Source organism: Bombina bombina, chromosome 4 (genome assembly GCF_027579735.1).
Source record: "Bombina bombina isolate aBomBom1 chromosome 4, aBomBom1.pri, whole genome shotgun sequence".
Lineage (NCBI taxonomy): Eukaryota > Metazoa > Chordata > Amphibia > Anura > Bombinatoridae > Bombina > Bombina bombina.
The window spans coordinates 391,208,444-391,230,114 of record NC_069502.1 but is presented as its reverse complement, the minus strand read 5'-3'; the positions used below and the strand labels follow the sequence as shown (position 1 = coordinate 391,230,114).

At 40.5% G+C, this 21,671-nt stretch overlaps 1 protein-coding gene across 1 annotated transcript in view; it reads left to right on the top strand.

Moving 5' to 3' along the window:
* Nucleotides 1-21,671, top strand: part of PEX5L (peroxisomal biogenesis factor 5 like) — a 693,590-nt gene that overhangs the window by 445,679 nt on the left and 226,240 nt on the right. Inside the window, exon 4 of the mRNA XM_053710168.1 lies at nucleotides 10,269-10,478. Coding sequence (XP_053566143.1) covers nucleotides 10,269-10,478 — 210 coding nt within the window. The remainder of the gene's footprint in view (nucleotides 1-10,268; nucleotides 10,479-21,671) is intronic.

The following is a 21,671-nucleotide window of genomic DNA, read 5'->3' as shown; positions in this document are numbered from 1 at the left end:
TGACTACAGTGGATCTAAAGGATGCTTATCTTCACATTCCGATACACAAAGATCATCATCGGTTTCTCAGGTTTGCCTTTTAAGACAGGCATTACCAGTTGTAGCTCTTCCCTTGGGATTAGCTACAGCCCCAAGAATCTTTACAAAGGTTCTAGGGTCACTTATGGCGGTCGTAAGGCCGCGGGGCATAGCAGTAGCCCCTTATTTAGATGACATCCTGGTACAGGCATCAAACTTCCAAATTGCCAAGTCTCATACGGACGTAGTACTGGCATTTCTGTGGTCGCATGGGTGGAAAGTGAACGAGGAAAAGAGTTTTCTATCCCCACTCACAAGAGTTTCCTTTCTAGGGACTCTGATAGATTCTGTAGAAATGAAAATTCACCTGACGGAGTCCAGGTTATCAAAGCTTCTAAATTCCTGCCGGGTTCTTCATTCCATTCCGCGCCCTTCGGTGGTTCAGTGTATGGAAGTAATCGGCTTAATGGTAGCGGCAATGAACATAGTGCTGTTTGCACGCTTACATCTCAGACAGCTGCAACTATGCATGCTCAGTCAGTGGAGCGGGGATTACACAGATTTGTCCCCTCAACTGAATCTGGACCAAGAGACCAGGGATTCTCTTCTCTGGTGGCTATCTCGGGTCCATCTGTCCAAAGGTATGACCTTTCGCAGGCCAGATTGGACAATTGTTACGACAGATGCCAGCCTTCTAGGTTGGGCTGCAGTCTGGAACTCCCTGAAGGCTCAGGGATCATGGACTCAGGAGGAGTCTCTCCTTCCATTAAATATTCTGGAACTAAGAGCGATATTCAAGGCTCTTCAGGCTTGGCCTCAGTTAGCAACTCTGAGGTACATCAGATTTCAGTCGGACAACATCACGACTGTAGCTTACATCAACCATCAAGGGGGAACGAGAAGTTCCCTAGAGATGTTAGAAGTTTAAAAAATTATTCGCTGGGCAGAGATTCACTCTTGCCACCTATCAGTTATCCATATCCCAGGTGTAGAGCACTGGGAGGCGGATTTTCTAAGTCGTCAGACTTTTCATCCGGGAGAGTGGGAACTCCATCCGGAGACATTTGCACAACTGATTCATCGTTGGGGCAAACCAGAACTGGATCTCATGGCGTCTCGCCAGAACGCCAAGCTTCCGTGTTACGGATCCAGGTCCAGGGATCCCAAGGCGACACTGATAGATGCTCTAGCAGCGCCCTGGTCTTTCAACCTGGCTTATGTGTTTCCACCATTTCCTCTGCTCCCTCGACTGATTGCCAAGATCAAGCAGGAGAGAGCATCAGTGATCCTGAAAGCACCTGCGTGGCCACGCAGGACCTGGTATGCAGATCTAGTGGACATGTCATCCTTTCCACCATGGTCTCTGCCTCTGAAACAGGACCTTCTCCTTCAGGGTCCTTTCAACCATCCAAATCTAATTTCTCTGAGGCTGACTGCCTGGAGATTGAACGCTTGATTTTATCAAAGCGTGGCTTCTCTGAGTCAGTTATTGATACCTTAAGACAGGCACGAAAGCCTGTCACCAGGAAAATTTACCATAAGGTATGGCGTAGATATCTTTATTGGTGTGAATCCAAGGGTTACTCATGGAGTAAGGTCAGGATTGCTAGGATATTATCTTTTCTCCAAGAAGGTTTGGAAAAAGGATTGTCAGCTAGTTAAGCGTCTGGCAGATGTTCCAGACGTTCAGGCATTTTGTCAGGCTTTAGTTAGAATCAAGCCTGTGTTTAAACCTGTTGCTCCACCATGGAGCTTGAACTTGATTCTTAAGGTTCTTCAAGGAGTTCCGTTTGAACCTCTTCATTCCATAGATATCAAGCTTTTATCTTGGAAAGTTCTTTTTTTGGTAGCTATTTCCTTGGCTCGTAGAGTCTCTGAGCTATCTGCCTTACAATGTGATTCTCCTTATCTGATTTTTCATACGGATAAGGTAGTCTGCGTACCAAACATGGGTTCTTATCTAAGGTGGTATCTAACAAGAATATCAATAAAGAGATTGTTGTTCCATCCTTGTGTTACACAATTTGGACGTGGTCCGTGCTTTAAAGTTTTACTTACAAGCTACTAAAGGTTTTCGTCAAACATCTGCTTTGTTTGTTGTCTACTCTGGACAGAGGAGAGGTCAAAAGGCTTCGGCAACCTCTTTTTCTTTTTGACTAAAAAGCTTAATATGCTTAGCCTATGAGACTGCTGGACAGCAACCTCCTGAAAGGATTACAGCTCATTCCACTAGAGCTGTGGCTTCCACTTGGGCCTTTAAAAATGAGGCTTCTTTTGATCAGATTTGCAAGGCGACGACTTGGTCTTCGCTTCATATTTTTTCAAAATTTTACAAATTTGATACTTTTGCTTCTTCGGAGGCTATATTTGGGAGAAAGGTTTTACGGGCAGTGGTTCCTTCCATTTAAGTTCCTGCCTTGTCCCTCCCTTCATCCGTGTACTTTAGCTTTGGTATTGGTATCCCACAAGTAATGGATGATCCGTGGACTGGATACACCTTACAAGAGAAAACACAATTTATGCTTACCTGATAAATTTATTTCTCTTGTGGTGTATCCAGTCCATGGCCCGCCCTGTCATTTTAAGGCAGGTAATTTTTAAATTTAAACTACAGTAACCACTGCACCCTATGGTTCCTCCTTTCTCGGCTTGTTTTCGGTCGAATGACTGGCTATGACAGTTAGGGGAGGAGCTATATTACAGCTCTGCTGTGGGTGTCCTCTTGCAACTTCCTGTTGGGAATGAGAATATTCCACAAGTAATGGATGATCCGTGGACTGGATACACCACAAGAGAAATAAATTTATCAGGTAAGCATAAATTATGTTTTAACACAGTATTTCCAGTTGTCTCAGTTTAAGGGTTTCCATAAGATAATCCCAGTATTAGAGTTTAGTTTATATACTGTAGATTCACGCTGACGGATAGTATGGCAATTATTTATGGTGAGACCCTGGAACTTTGAACTTTCACTTAAAGGGACGTAAGACCCAAAATGTTTCTTTCATGATTCAGATAGAGCAACAGATTTCTAATTTGCTTCTATTATCAAATTTACTTCATTCTTTTGGTATCCTTTGTTGAAAAGCATCCCTATGTAGGCTCAGGAGCAGCAATGTACTTGGCGCTAGTTTGTGATTGATGGCTTCACATATATGCCTCTTGTCATTCTGATGTGTTCAGCTAGCTCACAGTAGTGTGTTGCTGCTCCTTCAACAAAGGATACCAAGAGAATGATACAAATTTTATAATATATATAAACTAAAAAGTTGTTTATAATTGTATGTTCAATCTAAATTATAAAAAATAGGGCTTTTTGATGTCCCTTTAAAATAAACAAAAATTTAAAATAGATCAAACCCAAATCCTGGGCGAAGGTACTAATCCAAAATAACAGAGACCAGAGAATCCCAAATAGTCTCACAGAATAAATGGTAAATTCCTTTGTAAATTCCTTGTATCAAACTGGTATATCAGCTTTTCCTGAAGGCTGCTTCTCCGCAAAGTGTCATTGTAGTCGTCTGTTTAATACAAATAACAGAAAAGGAAGAGGCGCCACCATTGTGCAGAAATGTGGCAAACAATACGGGGATCAGAAGTATAAGCTGCATTGTTACTCACACTTTTCTATGCATTTGATCACACACTGAGATATCAAAGCCTCTCAACTTACAACCAATATATACCCACAATTGTGCAGGACCATTAAACAGGATAGTGTAATGTAAAAGTATTTTATTTAAAATCATATAAAAAGATTAAAAACATAATGTGATTCCCATATTTTGTTACTGTACACCTGATGAAGCAGCTATACAAAAACAGTGAAACGCGTTGTGTTTTTAATGTTTTAATGTTATTTTTTACATGACACTATACTTTTTTCTACCCAGTTGTCAGTTAATTAATTGCTGACAAGAGTTTTATTATGTGCATGCCTATGTTGATAGCAGCAGGGCTTTTGATATGCAGCCAAAAAGGTAGAGACATTCTAACTATAATAAGGAATTTTATTGAGTGATGGAATTAAATGGAATTAACAGTATCTGTGTGAGAAAGTCAGTTGAAATGGCATTCGGTAATACTTAAGATGCATGGCACATATATTAGCACTGGTTAATTTTAGGAAACACAAAAGCTTTCCCAGAATTCATGCTCTATAATATTAAATAGAGATCTCCATTTGTGTTTTCTGCTTATCCGAACAACCGCAGAGAAATGTAAGTCATGTTTATTTAATTGTCTTCTTTTTTTAGCAATGCATTTTTTGATAAAATTGTATCAATAAATACAATATTCCATATTTGGGTGAAGTCCACATAAGAGAGAGAGCAAAATTAAGAACTGCTGAAATGAAGACCAGTCAAAGGGAGATTGTTTATTAGTTAAAGGACCAGTCAACACATTAGATTTGCATAATCAACAAATGCAAGATAACAAGACAATGCAATAGCATTTAGTCTGAGCTTCAAATGAGTAGTAGATTTTTTTTTATAACAAATTTCAAAGGTATGTATATTTCCACTCCCCTTGTACCATGTGATAGCAATCAGCCAATCACAAATGCATATATGTATAGTCTGTGCATTCTTGCACATGCTCAGTAGGATCTGGTGACTCATAAATTGTAAATATAAAAGACTGCACATTTTTTTTTAATGGAAGTAAATTGGAAATTTGTTTAAAATTACATGCCGTGTCTGAATCATGAACATTTAATTTGACCTGAGTGTCCCTTTAAAATGCAATTATGTTTGTATATTGGATGAGAGTTTAGTTATGAGAGCACTAAAGTTTAATTAATAGGACATAATAACTCAAATTACTTGTTAGAATAGAAACCTGTTTAAATTGTAATGCTTTTCTACTGTTTCCAGAACTAGGAACATTTGTTGTTGGCCATATCCAGAGTTGAAGAGTACATTGTATTAAGAAATAAAGGGTTGATGACATTGCAATAAAAGTCAAATTTGCTAATGTTTACATTCATTTATGTTAACAACATATAACTAAAGAACAATTCTATTGGAGTGCATAGAACCCTGCCCTATAAAAAGATCAGTGGACTTTCGGGGTCTGCAACAAAATGTTATAAATCCTGTTCCTTCCAGCTGTAAACATACAAGTAGTTGCTACTCTTGCATTTTAGATTCTAAAGCTAACATTTGGCAAGCTAGATTTCCAGACTGTGGAATTTTAGATGGTCCAAAGGATTTAATCTAACTTTTACACTTTTACGTCATATTTTTTTTCTTCACATTTACAATGTTCCCATGTGGAGAAAAAAAACCTTAAATACCATTATTTCAAAGTCTAGTTTGATATCAGTGACCCAGTTCCCCATCTTGTGTTTGCCACACTATGCATTTGTACTCTACTAGATGACATTACAGCTTACTTGTATATACCCACAATTATCTTTCATTCTATAAAACAAAACCTACTTTAGTTTGCCAGTGTGCCTAATAATGTGGGCTAGAGATAATTTCTGTAACAAAAACATTCTCATGCAGTGCCAATGAAAGGTTTACTAGGAATACAAATACATTAAATTATATTCAGTTCTTTTTCCAGTGGAAATGATTATTAAACCCTAATAACCAGAGGTAGTTTGAATTTTATTTGATCTACCCTCAAAGTGTGTATTTCATTCACGGCCCTCCTCTTGCCCTCCAGCTGGATGTATGCTGTAATACAAAACATATTTTACCCTCTTTCACACTTTTTATTTTCTTAAAGGGACAGTCAACATCAGAATATTTGTTGTTTAAAAAGATAGATAATCCCTTTATTACCCATTACCCAGATTTGCATAGCCAACACAGTTATAATAATACACGTTTTACCTGTAATGCTCCTCTATCAGACCGAACTCGGACAGTAGTCTTGTTATCCCGGCGTCGAGATGGAAAAGATAGGGAATATCCCAGAGCAGAGAAAGTTTGCAAGATGAGGAAAGCAGCATTTACCACAGGCAGGGTAGTCTTCAGCGGCAATGGTGGAGCAGTCCAAGGTAAACCACTAGAATGGTCAGGCAGGCAGGGTTTGGCAATGGTAAAGCAGTCCATGGGCAAACCACTAGAATGGTCAGGCAGGCAGGGTTTGGCAATGGTAAAGCAGTCCAAGGGCAAACCACTAGAATGGTCAGTCAGGCAGGGTTTGGCAGCAGAGAGGCAATCCAGAATAATAGGGGTTAATAGGCAGAGTATTCAGGCAAGCAGAGTTCAGCAGCAGAGTATCAGTCCAGCAATTTAGGGGTTAAACAAGTAGAGTAGTCAGACAAGCAGAGTTCAGCAGCAGTATATCAATCCAGCAATTCAGGGGTATAACAGGCAGAGTAGTCAGGCAGGTAGGGTACAAACACAAAAAATAAAGCAATATAACAATAAGGATCTATCACACCCAGAAGCACACAAAGTAAAACCTATACTTGGGCAGTGATAGATAGTTTTGATTATGCTTACATAGCCGCAGGACTCGTGCCACAGACATCCGGAACGGCATCAGTGAGAGAGCAGCATGCGGCGATGATGTCAGCGCCTCATGCATCCGGACCTGACACAGCCCCTGGCAATGAGCAGGGAAGGAGATTCCGCGCCCATAGCAACGGCTAGAGCGACGCAACGTGACATTACCTCTGTGATTACCTTGTTTCAAAGCCTCTGCAAACTACCCCTTTATTTCTTTTTTTTTTTTTTTTTTGTATTTTTTATTGAAGTTCAATTAAAGGCTTACATGCATGTCATGTCATCAAAACAAAAAACATATAGAGTAACTGGTGAGAAACATACAAGCAATAGGAAATTATAGTATACAGTATATAATAATGACAAATCATGGGGGTATAGGTATAATGCTTGCCTAACATAACAATATACCTCCTAGTTGTTAATTGAGGCCGCTCATGGACCTCATGTTAATATAGAAAGTGCAGAGCTACAGGAGGTACCCTTTGACTGGAAGAGACCACTCTTGGATCCCAAATGTTGAACTTCCATTTTATTTTTATTTTTTCTTTCTTAGAGTTCTTGTAGTGAACTGTTGCTTTATAATGTGTATTTGTATTTATAACAAGAACTGTGGTAGCACGTCTAGCTGGTTTCTATTATTGAAGAGGTGGCTTCCGCTAACATGAAACCTCAATCTATGTGTTCCCGCTAAGCATATCAAGAAAATGGTCATTATATGTAGTCATTAAAATGAATAAAGGTAACGACCATAAAACAAGTTAAAAAAAAACCAAAAAAACATAAGCTTGCAAACTAACTTTTCTAGGGCTATATACAGGGTATTCTGCTAAATACACGGACAGTGCAGGGGCAATGAAAATCAGAAGTCTCAAATTAATGGCATATCCCTGTCTCACAGATAAAGGTAGTGTAATTGAAGCATCGACAGGCACAGGCATATGGGTAAAAAGATTAAGGTAGTTATTTTGGCAGAGTTTCTCACTGTATTAGATGTTTATATATTTATAACATTAAATATGTAGTATAGCATAACAGGTTAGACCAGCTTTAGCAAGCTAAGAGCTAGAAGTTTCTTTAAGAAAATAAACTGTACAAGAAAACGTTTCTAGCGCTAAACACTGGTCTAACAAAGCTTGATATAATAGAATTTTTTAACATGAAAAGTTCCTTCATTATGAACAGTGTACTAGTGAAGCTTAAAGAGCTGCAAGTAAAGTTCTCCACTGTATTCTTAGCCGATACCCGTACAGGTGAATTCGGCATGTCCCAAGTCTGCCCAGCTATACAGCAACAACAGAGATACTAGTGTCTCAGCGAGAGTTCCCAGACTATTTTGTGTCCAAAGGGCAAAAGTTATTGAGGGAAACACTAGGCTACCAGTCAGGATTTTAAACGAATCCAGCACTTTATAGAACTCACTCTGCATCGTGATGTAATATTGCTCCCTCTGAATAGCAGGCTCGTGATCGGGTACCTCAAATACTGGTGTTAAAAGTGAAGGGCTCCAGGCTCTCCTCAGGTGATAGGTACAAGGAGGGCCAATCTGCTCCGGAGTTATCCGAGGGTTGATGCAGGCTAGTATCCCCAAACGCTCTTCTCGGAAACACCAGCCTCCACGCCAGCTTTCCACTTCAGCGCTTAGTAACGAGAGGTCTCCTTTATTTTGCTCAGTCTCGCTAGTAAGTAGTACTTCAGCCGACTCAAAAGGAGAGACGACAGCATGAGGTAGGTGCTGGGGCCCCATAACACCCCCGTCTCTGCCGGCCTCCTCAGTCTGGTCTGAGATCTTTTCCGTGGGGGCCAACTCTTGGACCACAGGGCCAAAGGCTGCGCTCAGCGCATCAGAGAATGCCAGCTGGTAAGAATTTAGTAGCCTGCTTAGTTCAGTTAGGATCAGGTTTGCGTCCATGATAGATATAGGTGATAGCCCACAATAGTGGGGCAGGGGAAAACGTGAAACTGGATAGCGGTGCCTGAAGACGTGCAAAAAATTATAGATTGAACTGCAGTGATTGATGGAATAGCACTGCTCCTTAACGACAGGCCCTTAAAGGGTACCCGCCGGGGGGTCCAAGTGACGGCACCTGTCCTCAGCTTGACTTGGGAGCCCGGGTGGAATTGCAAGATCCCATGGCCACGAGGGTGGAAAGATGGCCGCTGCTTAAGCAGAGTCAGGATAGGGCTCCGGTCTCAATGCAAAAATGTAACACCAAAGATTTGATTTGGCTGCCGCCAACTGCTAAATATGAGTCCAGAGTTTACTCAAGGGTTTTTTCAGAGTTCAATTTTATAGAAAACATTAGGTGATGATGAATAAATCATAGCCAGGACCGGAGCAGCAAAATTATGCGGCCATTCTCGTGTGCACCAGACTCCGCCCCCCAACTACCCCTTTATTTCAATTCTTTTGACAGACTTGCTTTTTAGCCAATCAGTGCTGACTCCTAGGTATTTTCACATGCATGAGCTCAATGTTATCTATATGACACACATGAACTAATGCCCTCTAGTGGTGAAAAACTGTCAAAATGCATTCAGATTAGAGGCAGCCTTCAAGGTCTAAGAAATTAGCATATGAGCCTACCTAGGTTTCGTTTTCCACTAAGAATACCAAGAGAACAATGCAAAATTGGTGATACAAGTAAATTGGAAAGTTGTTTAAAATTACATGCACTATTTGAATCATGAGACTTGACTGTCCCTTTAAGGGTTCTCATACAAGCAGTAGAACCTCACCATAATTACCGGCCTAATATCTTCTGCAGCTTCCAGTGAAGCATGGAGCCTCCAACAATGTACTGAGCGATATGACTAATGATTTCATTGGTGTCTCTCAGTCTGGACACTGTGAGCTGCTGAAGATGTCAGATCAGACTGCAGTTGCAATAACACTACATACAAATAATAATAAAAATATGTACATTACAGCCATCCTAATTAGTTAAAGGGATACTGAACCCAAATTTTTTCTTTCATGATTCAGATAGAGCATGCAATTTTAAGCAACTTCCTAATGTACTCCTATTATCAATTTTTCTTTGTTCTCTTAGTATCTTTATTTAAAAAAGCAGGAATGTAAGCTTATGAGCCGGACTATTTTTGGTTCAGCACCCTGTTTAGTGCTTGCTAAATGGAGTCTGCATTTAGCCACCAATCAGCAAGCGATACCCAGGTGCTGAACCAAAGATGGGCTGGCTCTTAAACTTACATTCCTGCTTTTTCAAATAAAGATACTAAGAGAAGGAAGAAAATGTAATAATACAAGTAAATTAGAAAGGTGCTTAAAATTGCATGCTCTATCTGAATCATAAAAGAAAAAAATGTGGGTTCAGTATCCCTTTAAGGGGACTGGGAGCATGCAGATAGTAGGGTATTTGGCTTTCTGTACATAAACTTATTTAAACAGCCTAAGTCTCAATAAATGCTCTGGGATGAGAAACCATCTGTATGTGTATACACATCAGTATAGTCCTTAAATACCATCTATGAGAGATGTATAGACGCTTGAACAGCTACCATGCAGTTTATTGCTCTGTAAATGAACAAATTACATAGGGCTAGTTTAGTTGTACGTTTTGTGAACTTGTAGTAACTTCAAAAATCTCCATAGGCTTTAATGAATATATTTGTTGCTACTACCAGTTCATAAAGATTACAACTCAAATGTAATCTGTATCTTGATTGTATTAGAGAATATTTGAACATGTGAAGTTTGTTTAAAAGATCTGAAAATCGCTTGTGGCTTCATCTGTACAACACATAACGTATAATATCTGACAGTATTATCACCAGGGCTGGATCTTCTTGATCTGAGTGAACCAATTACGCCAACACAGAGCAAAGGGAAGAAGCCAGAAATTGTATTAAAAGGTGAACCATCCAAAGGGCAATCCATTAAGAAGAAGGGAGATGACTCTGACATCATAAAAACTGAGGCTGAGAAAAGCACAAAAGTGGTCAGAATCCCAGAGAAGTCTGCTTTGGATTTAGGTAAGCGTATTAGACGTTTGGCCATAGTGTATGTACTATGTTTTTATTGACCTGTTCTGTTTATAAGGGATTTTTTCTTACAAAAAAATGCCTAGCCATTTGTAAGCCTTCACTGAAATAACTCTCATACAGACTCGCATAAAAGCAAACCCAAACAACCAAGTCTAAAAAATAAATAGCTTTTACTTTTTTTTTTGTATGAGCTGATCCTCTTTTCACAAGGAAATATGTTTGAAGACTTCTGATTTTTTTTTCCTTGATGTTGGAGAACAATATATTAGATTTTTCCTTAATTGTCTGGGGAAAATAACAAGCTTGCAGTATTCACCCCTAATGAATTTTGAATATTTTGTTTTGTTAAATGGGATGAAAATAGAGTTAATTCTCATTTGTTTTAGGATTAATAGCGACATAATATTTTATTTTTGTTATTTTATGGCAAACAAAAGCTAATTAGACATGGTAAGAAAAGGAAATGTGCTGATTGCACAAGCATTCAATACTTGTAGAACCAACCTTGGCACCAGTTACAGCTGCATATCTTTTTAGGAAAGTTTTTAGAAAAGTTGTACCTCTGATTCCAAGATTGTTTTGTACTTTGAAATTGATAAAGTTCTGTCAAGGTTGAATTGGCATTGTAGAGTATTAGCGTATAACATGGAAGTAATTTTGCTTATTATTAACAATCACCTAGATTACGAGTTATGCACGCTATAGGGAAATTAACGAACGCAACAAAAGTTGTGTTATTTAACCCTCTATAGTGCTGCCATTACAAGTTTTGAAACAGCCGGCTTTTTCGTGCGTTATGGTTGCGTTAAGCTCCATACTGCACACAATTCAAGCGCCGTTTTGACGTGCTCGTGCACGCTTTACTCATAGACATCAATGGGGAGAAGGTGTCAGAAAAAAAACTAACGCCTGAAGCACTGAATGAAAAGCTCCGTAACGTAGCCCCATTGATGTCTATGGGGGAAAAAAAGTTACGTTTAAACCTAACACAAACCTCATGTCTAAAGACCCCTAATCTGCTGCCCCCGACATCGCTGACACCTACATAATGTTATTAACCCCTAATCTGCCGCTACCGATCTCTCCCGCCACTATACTAACGTTATTAACCCCTATTCCCCAGCACCCAAACATCGCCCACACTATAATAAATCTATGAACCCCTATTCTGCCACTCCCCAACATCACTGCCACTAAATAAAGTTATTAACCCCTAAACCTCTGGCCTCCCACATCACTACCACTAAATAAACCTATTAACCCCTAAACTGCCAGCCCCCCACATTGCAACAACCTAAATTAAACTATTAACCCCTAACCCTAAACCTAACGTAACCCTAACACCCCCTAACTTTAACATAATTAAAATAGAGCTAAATTAAAGTTACAATTATTAACTAAATAATACAATAAATACATACTTACCTGTGAAATAAAACCTAAGGTAGTTACAATATAACTAATAGCTATATTGTAGCTAGCTTAGGTTTTATTGTGAAATAAAACCTAAGCTGCCTTACACTAACACCTACCATTACAAAAAAATAAAAAACACTAAAATTACAACAACAAAAAAAACTACCATTACAAAAAAAAAACAGACGAAATTATGAAAACGTGAAACTGGATAGCGGTGCCTGAAGACGTGCAAAAAATTATAGATTGAACTGCAGTGATTGATGGAATAGCACTGCTCCTTAACGACAGGCCCTTAAAGGGTACCCGCCGGGGGGTCCAAGTGACGGCACCTGTCCTCAGCTTGACTTGGGAGCCCGGGTGGAATTGCAAGATCCCATGGCCACGAGGGTGGAAAGATGGCCGCTGCTTAAGCAGAGTCAGGATAGGGCTCCGGTCTCAATGCAAAAATGTAACACCAAAGATTTGATTTGGCTGCCGCCAACTGCTAAATATGAGTCCAGAGTTTACTCAAGGGTTTTTTCAGAGTTCAATTTTATAGAAAACATTAGGTGATGATGAATAAATCATAGCCAGGACCGGAGCAGCAAAATTATGCGGCCATTCTCGTGTGCACCAGACTCCGCCCCCCAACTACCCCTTTATTTCAATTCTTTTGACAGACTTGCTTTTTAGCCAATCAGTGCTGACTCCTAGGTATTTTCACATGCATGAGCTCAATGTTATCTATATGACACACATGAACTAATGCCCTCTAGTGGTGAAAAACTGTCAAAATGCATTCAGATTAGAGGCAGCCTTCAAGGTCTAAGAAATTAGCATATGAGCCTACCTAGGTTTCGTTTTCCACTAAGAATACCAAGAGAACAATGCAAAATTGGTGATACAAGTAAATTGGAAAGTTGTTTAAAATTACATGCACTATTTGAATCATGAAAGTTTATTTTGGACTTGACTGTCCCTTTAAGGGTTCTCATACAAGCAGTAGAACCTCACCATAATTACCGGCCTAATATCTTCTGCAGCTTCCAGTGAAGCATGGAGCCTCCAACAATGTACTGAGCGATATGACTAATGATTTCATTGGTGTCTCTCAGTCTGGACACTGTGAGCTGCTGAAGATGTCAGATCAGACTGCAGTTGCAATAACACTACATACAAATAATAATAAAAATATGTACATTACAGCCATCCTAATCAGTTAAAGGGATACTGAACCCAAATTTTTTCTTTCATGATTCAGATAGAGCATGCAATTTTAAGCAACTTCCTAATGTACTCCTATTATCAATTTTTCTTTGTTCTCTTAGTATCTTTATTTAAAAAAGCAGGAATGTAAGCTTATGAGCCGGACTATTTTTGGTTCAGCACCCTGTTTAGTGCTTGCTAAATGGAGTCTGCATTTAGCCACCAATCAGCAAGCGATACCCAGGTGCTGAACCAAAGATGGGCTGGCTCTTAAACTTACATTCCTGCTTTTTCAAATAAAGATACTAAGAGAAGGAAGAAAATGTAATAATACAAGTAAATTAGAAAGGTGCTTAAAATTGCAAATTTCAGAATCTATCTCATAAACTTATATCACACATTCATTTGGATACAATTCTCAATGGTAAAACCTTATTAAAAGGAGACTTAATATAACTAATTGAGTACATTGTATCAGATATTATCTTATAATTACCGCAATTTTGATGTTCTACAGTACTGAGTTTAAGCTACTTTTAACAGTGTGTGTATGTGTTAAATGCAGTTTTAAGGTCACTGCCCATACAAATGACCTTTTCAGGGCAATGGGTATATTAGGTTTTTTAGATATTTTTTTTTTATTTTGTGGGTTTGGGGGGGTGGGGGTTTGTAATGTTAATGGGTCTTTTGTATTTTATCAGATTAGTAGTTAATATATTTATTTAGGTGGCGGGAGCGGCAGATTAGGGGTTAATAACATTATGTAGGTGTCGGCGATGTTGGGGCGGCAGATTAGAGGTGTTTAAACTTAGGGTTTGTGTTAGGTTTAACCATAACTTTTTTTTCCCATAGACATCAATGGGGCTGCGTTACGGAGCTTTTCATTCCGCGCTTCAGGTTTTTTTCTGACACCTTCTCTCCATTGATATCTATGGGGAAAGCGTGCAGAAGCACGTCAAAACAGAACTTTGATTGTGTGCAGTATGGAGCTTAAAGCAACCATATTGCATGCACAAGCCGGCTGTTTCAAAACTTGTTATGGCTGCGCTATAGAGTGTTAAATAACGCAACTTTTGTTGCGTTCGTTAATTTCCCTATAGCATGCATAACTCATAATCTAGCTGTTTGTGAATTATTTTGTTGTGTGGGATGGTGTCAAGTACTTTGCTGAAATCTAGATACTGTATGCTTAATCAACTACTCCACCCTGATCTAATTATTTTGTTACATAATCAAAGAAGTCAATTAGATTAGTCTGACATGATCTTGAAGAGAACCATGTTGATTTTGGTCTTCTAAATTGTTTGTCTTTATGTAAGTCCAAATTCTTTCTTTCAAGAGACTTTCCATTAATTTCCCTACAACTGAAGTTAAACTCATGTTTCTCCTGTTAAGTGTAGTCAGTCCACGGGTCATCCATTACTTATGGGATTATATCTCCTCCCTAACAGGAAGTGCAAGAGGATCACCCAAGCAGAGCTGCTATATAGCTCCTCCCCTCTACGTCATATCCAGTCATTCTCTTGCACCTAACTAAAGATAGGACGTGTGAGAGGACTGTGGTGTGTTAAACTTAGTTTTTATTTCTTCAATCAAAAGTTTGTTATTTTAAACGGCACCGGAGTGTGTTGTTTGTTCTCAGGCAGCATTAGAAGAAGAATCTACCTGAGTTTGTCTATGATCTTAGCGGTCGTAACTAAGATCCACTTGCTGTTCTCGGCCATTCTGAAGAGTGAGGTAACTTCAGAACAGGGGATAGCATGCAGGGCCCACCTGCAAGAGGTATGTGCAGTAAATTATTTTCTAAGGAATGGAATTGACTGAGAAAATACTGCTAATACCGATGTAATGTAAGTGCAGCCTTAAATGCAGTAGTAGCGACTGGTATCAGGCTGATATGTATGTATGTATACTCTGAGGTATTTCTGGGGAATGGAATTTCACTAAGAAAATACTGTCAATATTAAAGTAATATTTGAGCCTACACTGCAGTGAAAGCGACTAGCATCAGGCTTATTAATAACACTTAATAATTTTCAATTTTTAAAACGTTTACTGGCATGTTAATCGTTTTTTCTGAGGTACTTGGTGATAAAACTTTATAGGCATAATTTTTACCACATGGCTGTCGTTTTTTTCTGAATAAAAACAGTTTACTGAGCTTCCCCACTGTTGTAATATGAGTGGGAGGGGCCTATTTTAGCGCTTTATTGCGCAGTAAAAATTTAGTCACAGTCTTCCTATTTCTTCCTCCATGATCCAGGACGTCTCTACAGAGCCCAGGGGTCTCCAAAACTAGTTTTGAGGGAGGTAATCAGTCACAGCAGACCTGTGACAGTGTGTTTGACTGTGATAAAAACGTTTATTATTTCAACTGTTATCCGTTTTGGGTATTAAGGGGTTAATCATCCTTTTGCTGGTGGGTGCAATCTTCTGCTAACTTTATACATTTTCTGTTAAAATTTGGTTGTTTTAACATACTTGGTTCATTGTTAATTCAACTGTGTCACATTTTTATGTTTTCTTAAAAGCGCAGTAGCGTTTTTTATATAGCTTGTAAATTTATTTAAAAGTTTTTTTCCAAGTTTGCTAGTGTTATTGCTAGTCTGTTTAAACATGTCTGACACAAATGAATCTATTTGTTCATTATGTTTAAAGGCCAATGTGGAGCCCAATAGAAATTTGTGCACTCAATGTATAGATGTTACTTTGAATAAAAGTCAAACTTTATATGTTAAAAAAATATCACCAGACAACGAGGGGGAAGTTATGCCGACTAACTCTCCTCACGTGTCAGTACCTTCGCCTCCCGCTCAGGAGGTGCGTGATATTGTGGCGCCAAGTACATCAGGGCGGCCCATACAAATCACTTTGCAAGACATGGCTAATGTTATGACTGAAGTACTATCTAAATTGCCAGAATTAAGAGGTAAACGCGATCACTCTGGGGTAAGAACAGAGTGCGCTGATAATAATAGAGCCATGTCTGATACTGCGTCATAATTTGCAGAACATGAGGACGGAGAGCTTCATTCTGTGGGTGACGGATCTGATCCAAGTAAACTGGATTCAGACATTTCAAATTTTAAATTTAAGCTTGAGAACCTCCGTGTATTACTAGGGGAGGTATTAGCGGCTCTGAATGATTGTAACACGGTTGCAATTCCAGAGAAAGTATGTAGGCTGGATAAATATTTTGCGGTACCGGCGTGTACTGACGTTTTTCCTATACCTAAAAGGCTTACAGAAATTGTTAACAAGGAGTGGGATAGACCCGGTGTGCCCTTTTCACCCCCTCCTATATTTAGAAAAATGTTTCCAATAGACGCCACCACACGGGACCTATGGCAGACGGTCCCTAAGGTGGAAGGAGCAGTTTCTACTCTGGCTAAGCGCAGCACTATCCCGGTGGAGGATAGCTGTGCTTTTTCAGATCCAATGGATAAAAAGTTAGAGGGTTACCTTAAGAAAATGTTTGTTCAGCAAGGTTTTATATTACAACCCCTTGCATGCATCGCGCCTGTCACTGCTGCGGCGGCATTCTGGTTTGAGTCTCTGGAAGAGACCCTTAGCACAGCTCCATTGGATGAGATTATGAACAAGCTTAAAGCCCTTAAGCTAGCTAATTCATTTATTTCTGATGCCGTAGTACACTTAACCAAACTTACGGCTAAGAACTCCGGATTCGCCATTCAAGCGCGTAGAGCGCTGTGGCTTAAATCCTGGTCAGCTGATGTGACTTCTAAATCTAAATTGCTTAATATTCCTTTCAAAGGGCAGACATTATTCGGGCCCGGCTTGAAAGAAATTATCGCTGACATTACTGGAGGTAAGGGCCATGCCCTGCCTCAAGACAGGGCCAAACCAAAGGCTAAACAGCCTAATTTTCGTGCCTTTCGTAACTTCAAGGCAAGAGCAGCATCAACTTCCTCTGCTCCAAGACAGGAAGGAACTGTTGCTCGCTACAGACAGGGCTGGAAACCTAACCAGTCCTGGAACAAGGGCAAGCAGGCCAGAAAACCTGCTGCTGCCCCTAAGACAGCATGAAGTGAGGGCCCTCGATCCGGAAACGGATCTAGTGGGGGGCAGACTTTCTCTCTTCGCCCAGGCTTGGGCAAGAGATGTCCAGGATCCCTGGGCGTTGGAGATCATATCTCAGGGATATCTTCTGGACTTCAAAGCTTCTCCTCCACAAGGGAGATTTCATCTTTCAAGGTTATCAGCAAACCAACTAAAGAAAGAGGCGTTTCTACGCTGTGTACAAGACCTCTTACTAATGGGAGTGATCCACCCAGTTCCGCGGTCGGAACACGGGCAAGGATTCTATTCAAATCTGTTTGTGGTTCCCAAAAAAGAGGGAACCTTCAGACCAATCTTGGACTTAAAGATCCTAAACAAATTCCTAAGAGTTCCATCGTTCAAAATGGAAACTATTCGAACCATCTTACCCATGATCCAAGAGGGTCAGTACATGACCACAGTGGATTTAAAGGATGCCTACCTTCACATACCGATTCACAAGGATCATTACCGGTATCTAAGATTTGCCTTCCTAAACAGGCATTACCAGTTTGTAGCTCTTCCCTTCGGGTTAGCTACGGCTCCAAGAATCTTTACAAAGGTTCTGGGCTCTCTTCTGGCGGTACTAAGACCGCGAGGCATATCGGTAGCTCCGTACCTAGACGACATTCTGATACAAGCGTCAAGTTTCCAAACTGCCAAGTCTCATACAGAGTTAGTTCTGGCATTTCTAAGGTCGCATGGGTGGAAGGGGAACGTAGATAAAGTTCTCTATTGCCACTCACAAGAGTTCCCTTTCTAGGGACTCTTATAGATTCTGTAGAAATGAAAATTTACCTGACGGAGGACAGGTTATCAAAACTTCTAAATGCTTGCCGTGTCCTTCATTCCATTCAACACCCGTCAGTGGCTCAGTGCATGGAGGTAATCGGCTTAATGGTAGCGGCAATGGACATAGTACCATTTGCGCGCCTGCATCTCAGACCGCTGCAATTGTGCATGCTAAGTCAGTGGAATGGGGATTACTCAGATTTGTCCCCTCTGCTAAATCTGGATCAAGAGACCAGAGATTCTTTTCTATGGTGGCTTTCTCGGCCACATCTGTCCAAGGGGATGCCCTTCCGCAGGCCAGATTGGACGATTGTAACAACGGACGCCAGCCTTCTAGGTTGGGGCGCAGTCTGGAATTCCCTGAAGGCTCAGGGATAATGGACTCAGGAGGAGAGACTCCTTCCAATAAACATTCTGGAATTAAGAGCAATTTTCAATGCTCTTCTGGCTTGGCCTCAGTTAGCAACTCTGAGGTTCATCAGGTTTCAGTCGGACAACATCACGACTGTGGCTTACATCAACCATCAAGGAGGAACAAGGAGTTCCCTAGCGATGATGGAAGTCTCAAAGATAATTCGCTGAGTCTCACTCTTGCCACCTGTCAGCGATCCACATCCCAGGCGTGGAGAACTGGGAGGCGGATTTTCTAAGTCGCCAGACCTTTCATCCGGGGGAGTGGGAACTTCATCCGGAGGTGTTTGCCCAACTGCTTCATCTTTGGGGCAAACTAGATCTGGATCTCATGGCGTCTCGCCAGAACGCCAAGCTTCCTTGTTATGGATCCAGGTCCAGGGACCCGGGAGCGGTACTGATAGATGCTCTGACAGCACCTTGGGTCTTCAACATGGCTTATGTGTTTCCACCTTTCCTGATGCTTCCTCGATTGATTGCCAGGATCAAACAGGAGAGAGCATTGGTGATTCTAATAGCGCCTGCGTGGCCACGCAGGACCTGGTATGCAGATCTAGTGGACATGTCGTCCTGTCCACCATGGTCTCTGCCTCTGAGACAGGACCTTCTGATTCAGGGTCCTTTCAAACATCCAAATCTAATTTCTCTGAGGCTGACTGCATGGAGATTGAACGCTTGATTCAATCAAAGCGTGGATTCTCTGAGTCAGTGATTGATACCTTAATACAGGCTAGGAAACCTGTTACCAGGAAAATTTACCATAAAATATGGCGTAAATACTTATATTGGTGCGAATCCAAGAGTTACTCATGGAGTAAGGTTAGGATTCCTAGGATATTGTCTTTTCTACAAGAAGGTTTAGAAAAGGGTTTATCTGCTAGTTCGTTAAAAGGACAGATTTCAGCTCTGTCTATCCTTTTACACAAACGTCTGGCAGAAGTTCCAGACGTTCAGACTTTTTGTCAGGCTTTGACTAGGATTAAGCCTGTGTTTAAGACTGTGGCTCCGCCGTAGAGCTTAAACTTAGTTCTTAACGTTCTGCAAGGTGTTCCGTTTGAACCCCTTCATTCCATCGATATCAAGCTGTTATCTTGGAAAGTTCTGTTTTTAATGGCTATTTCCTCGGCTCGAAGAGTCTCTGAGTTATCGGCCTTACATTGTGATTCTCCTTATCTGATTTTTCATTCAGACAAGGTAGTTCTGCGTACTAAACCTGGGTTCTTACCTAAGGTAGTCACTAACAAGAATATCAATCAAGAGATTGTTGTTCCATCATTGTGCCCTAACCCTTCTTCAAAGAAGGAACGACTTTTGCACAATCTGGACGTCGTCCGTGCCCTGAAATTTTATTTGCAGGCAACTAAAGATTTTTGTCAAACTTCTTCCCTGTTTGTCGTTTATTCTGGACAGAGGAGAGGTCAAAAAGCTTTGGCTACCTCTCTCTCTTTTTGGCTTCGTAGCATAATACGTTTAGCCTATGAGACTGCTGGACAGCAGCCTCCTGAAAGGATTACAGCTCATTCTACTAGAACTGTGGCTTCCACTTGGGCCTTTAAGAATGAGGCCTCTGTTGAACAGATTTGCAAGGCTGCAACTTGGTCTTCACTTCACACTTTTTCAAAATTTTACAAATTTGACACTTTTGCTTCTTCGGAGGCTGTTTTTGGGAGAAAGGTACTACAGGCAGTGGTTCCTTCCGTGTAAAGATACTGCCTGTCCCTCCCGTCATCCGTGTACTTTTAGCTTTGGTATTGGTATCCCATAAGTAATGGATGACCCGTGGACTGACTACACTTAACAGGAGAAAATATAATTTATGCTTACCTGATAAATTCATTTCTCCTGTAGTGTAGTCAGTCCACGGCCCACCCTGTTTTTTACGGCAGGTCTAAATTTTAATTAAACTCCAGTCACCACTGCACCCTATAGTTTCTCCTTTCTCATATGGTTTCGGTCGAATGACTGGATATGACGTAGAGGGGAGGAGCTATATAGCAGCTCTGCTTGGGTGATCCTCTTGCACTTCCTGTTAGGGAGGAGATATAATCCCATAAGTAATGGATGACCCGTGGACTGACTACACTACAGGAGAAATGAATTTATCAGGTAAGCATAAATTATATTTTTTACAGGGAGTGCAGAATTATTAGGCAAGTTGTATTTTTGAGGATTAATTTTATTATTGAACAACAACCATGTTCTCAATGAACCCAAAAAACTAATTAATATCAAAGCTGAATATTTTTGGAAGTAGTTTTTAGTTTGTTTTTAGTTTTAGCTATTTTAGGGGGATACCTGTGTGTGCAGGTGACTATTACTGTGCATAATTATTAGGCAACTTAACAAAAAACAAATATATACCCATTTCAATTATTTATTTTTACCAGTGAAACCAATATAACATCTCAACATTCACAAATATACATTTCTGACATTCAAAAACAAAACAAAAACAAATCAGTGACCAATATAGCCACCTTTATTTGCAAGGACACTCAAAAGCCTGCCATCCATGGATTCTGTCAGTGTTTTGATCTGTTCACCATCAACATTGCGTGCAGCAGCAACCACAGCCTCCCAGACACTGTTCAGAGAGGTGTACTGTTTTCCCTCCTTGTAAATCTCACATTTGATGATGGACCACAGGTTCTCAATGGGGTTCAGATCAGGTGAACAAGGAGGCCATGTCATTAGATTTTCTTCTTTTATACCCTTTCTTGCCAGCCACGCTGTGGAGTACTTGGACGCGTGTGATGGAGCATTGTCCTGCATGAAAATCATGTTTTTCTTGAAGGATGCAGACTTCTTCCTGTACCACTGCTTGAAAAAGGTGTCTTCCAGAAACTGGCAGTAGGACTGGGAGTTGAGCTTGACTCCATCCTCAACCCGAAAAGGCCCCACAAGCTCATCTTTGATGATACCAGCCCAAACCAGTACTCCACCTCCACCTTGCTGGCGTCTGAGTCGGACTGGAGCTCTCTGCCCTTTACCAATCCAGCCACGGGCCCATCCATCTGGCCCATCAAGACTCACTCTCATTTCATCAGTCCATAAAACCTTAGAAAAATCAGTCTTGAGATATTTCTTGGCCCAGTCTTGATGTTTCAGCTTGTGTGTCTTGTTCAGTGGTGGTCGTCTTTCAGCCTTTCTTACCTTGGCCATGTCTCTGAGTATTGCACACCTTGTGCTTTTGGGCACTCCAGTGATGTTGCAGCTCTGAAATATGGCCAAACTGGTGGCAAGTGGCATCTTGGCAGCTGCACGCTTGACTTTTCTCAGTTCATGGGCAGTTATTTTGCGCCTTGGTTTTTCCAC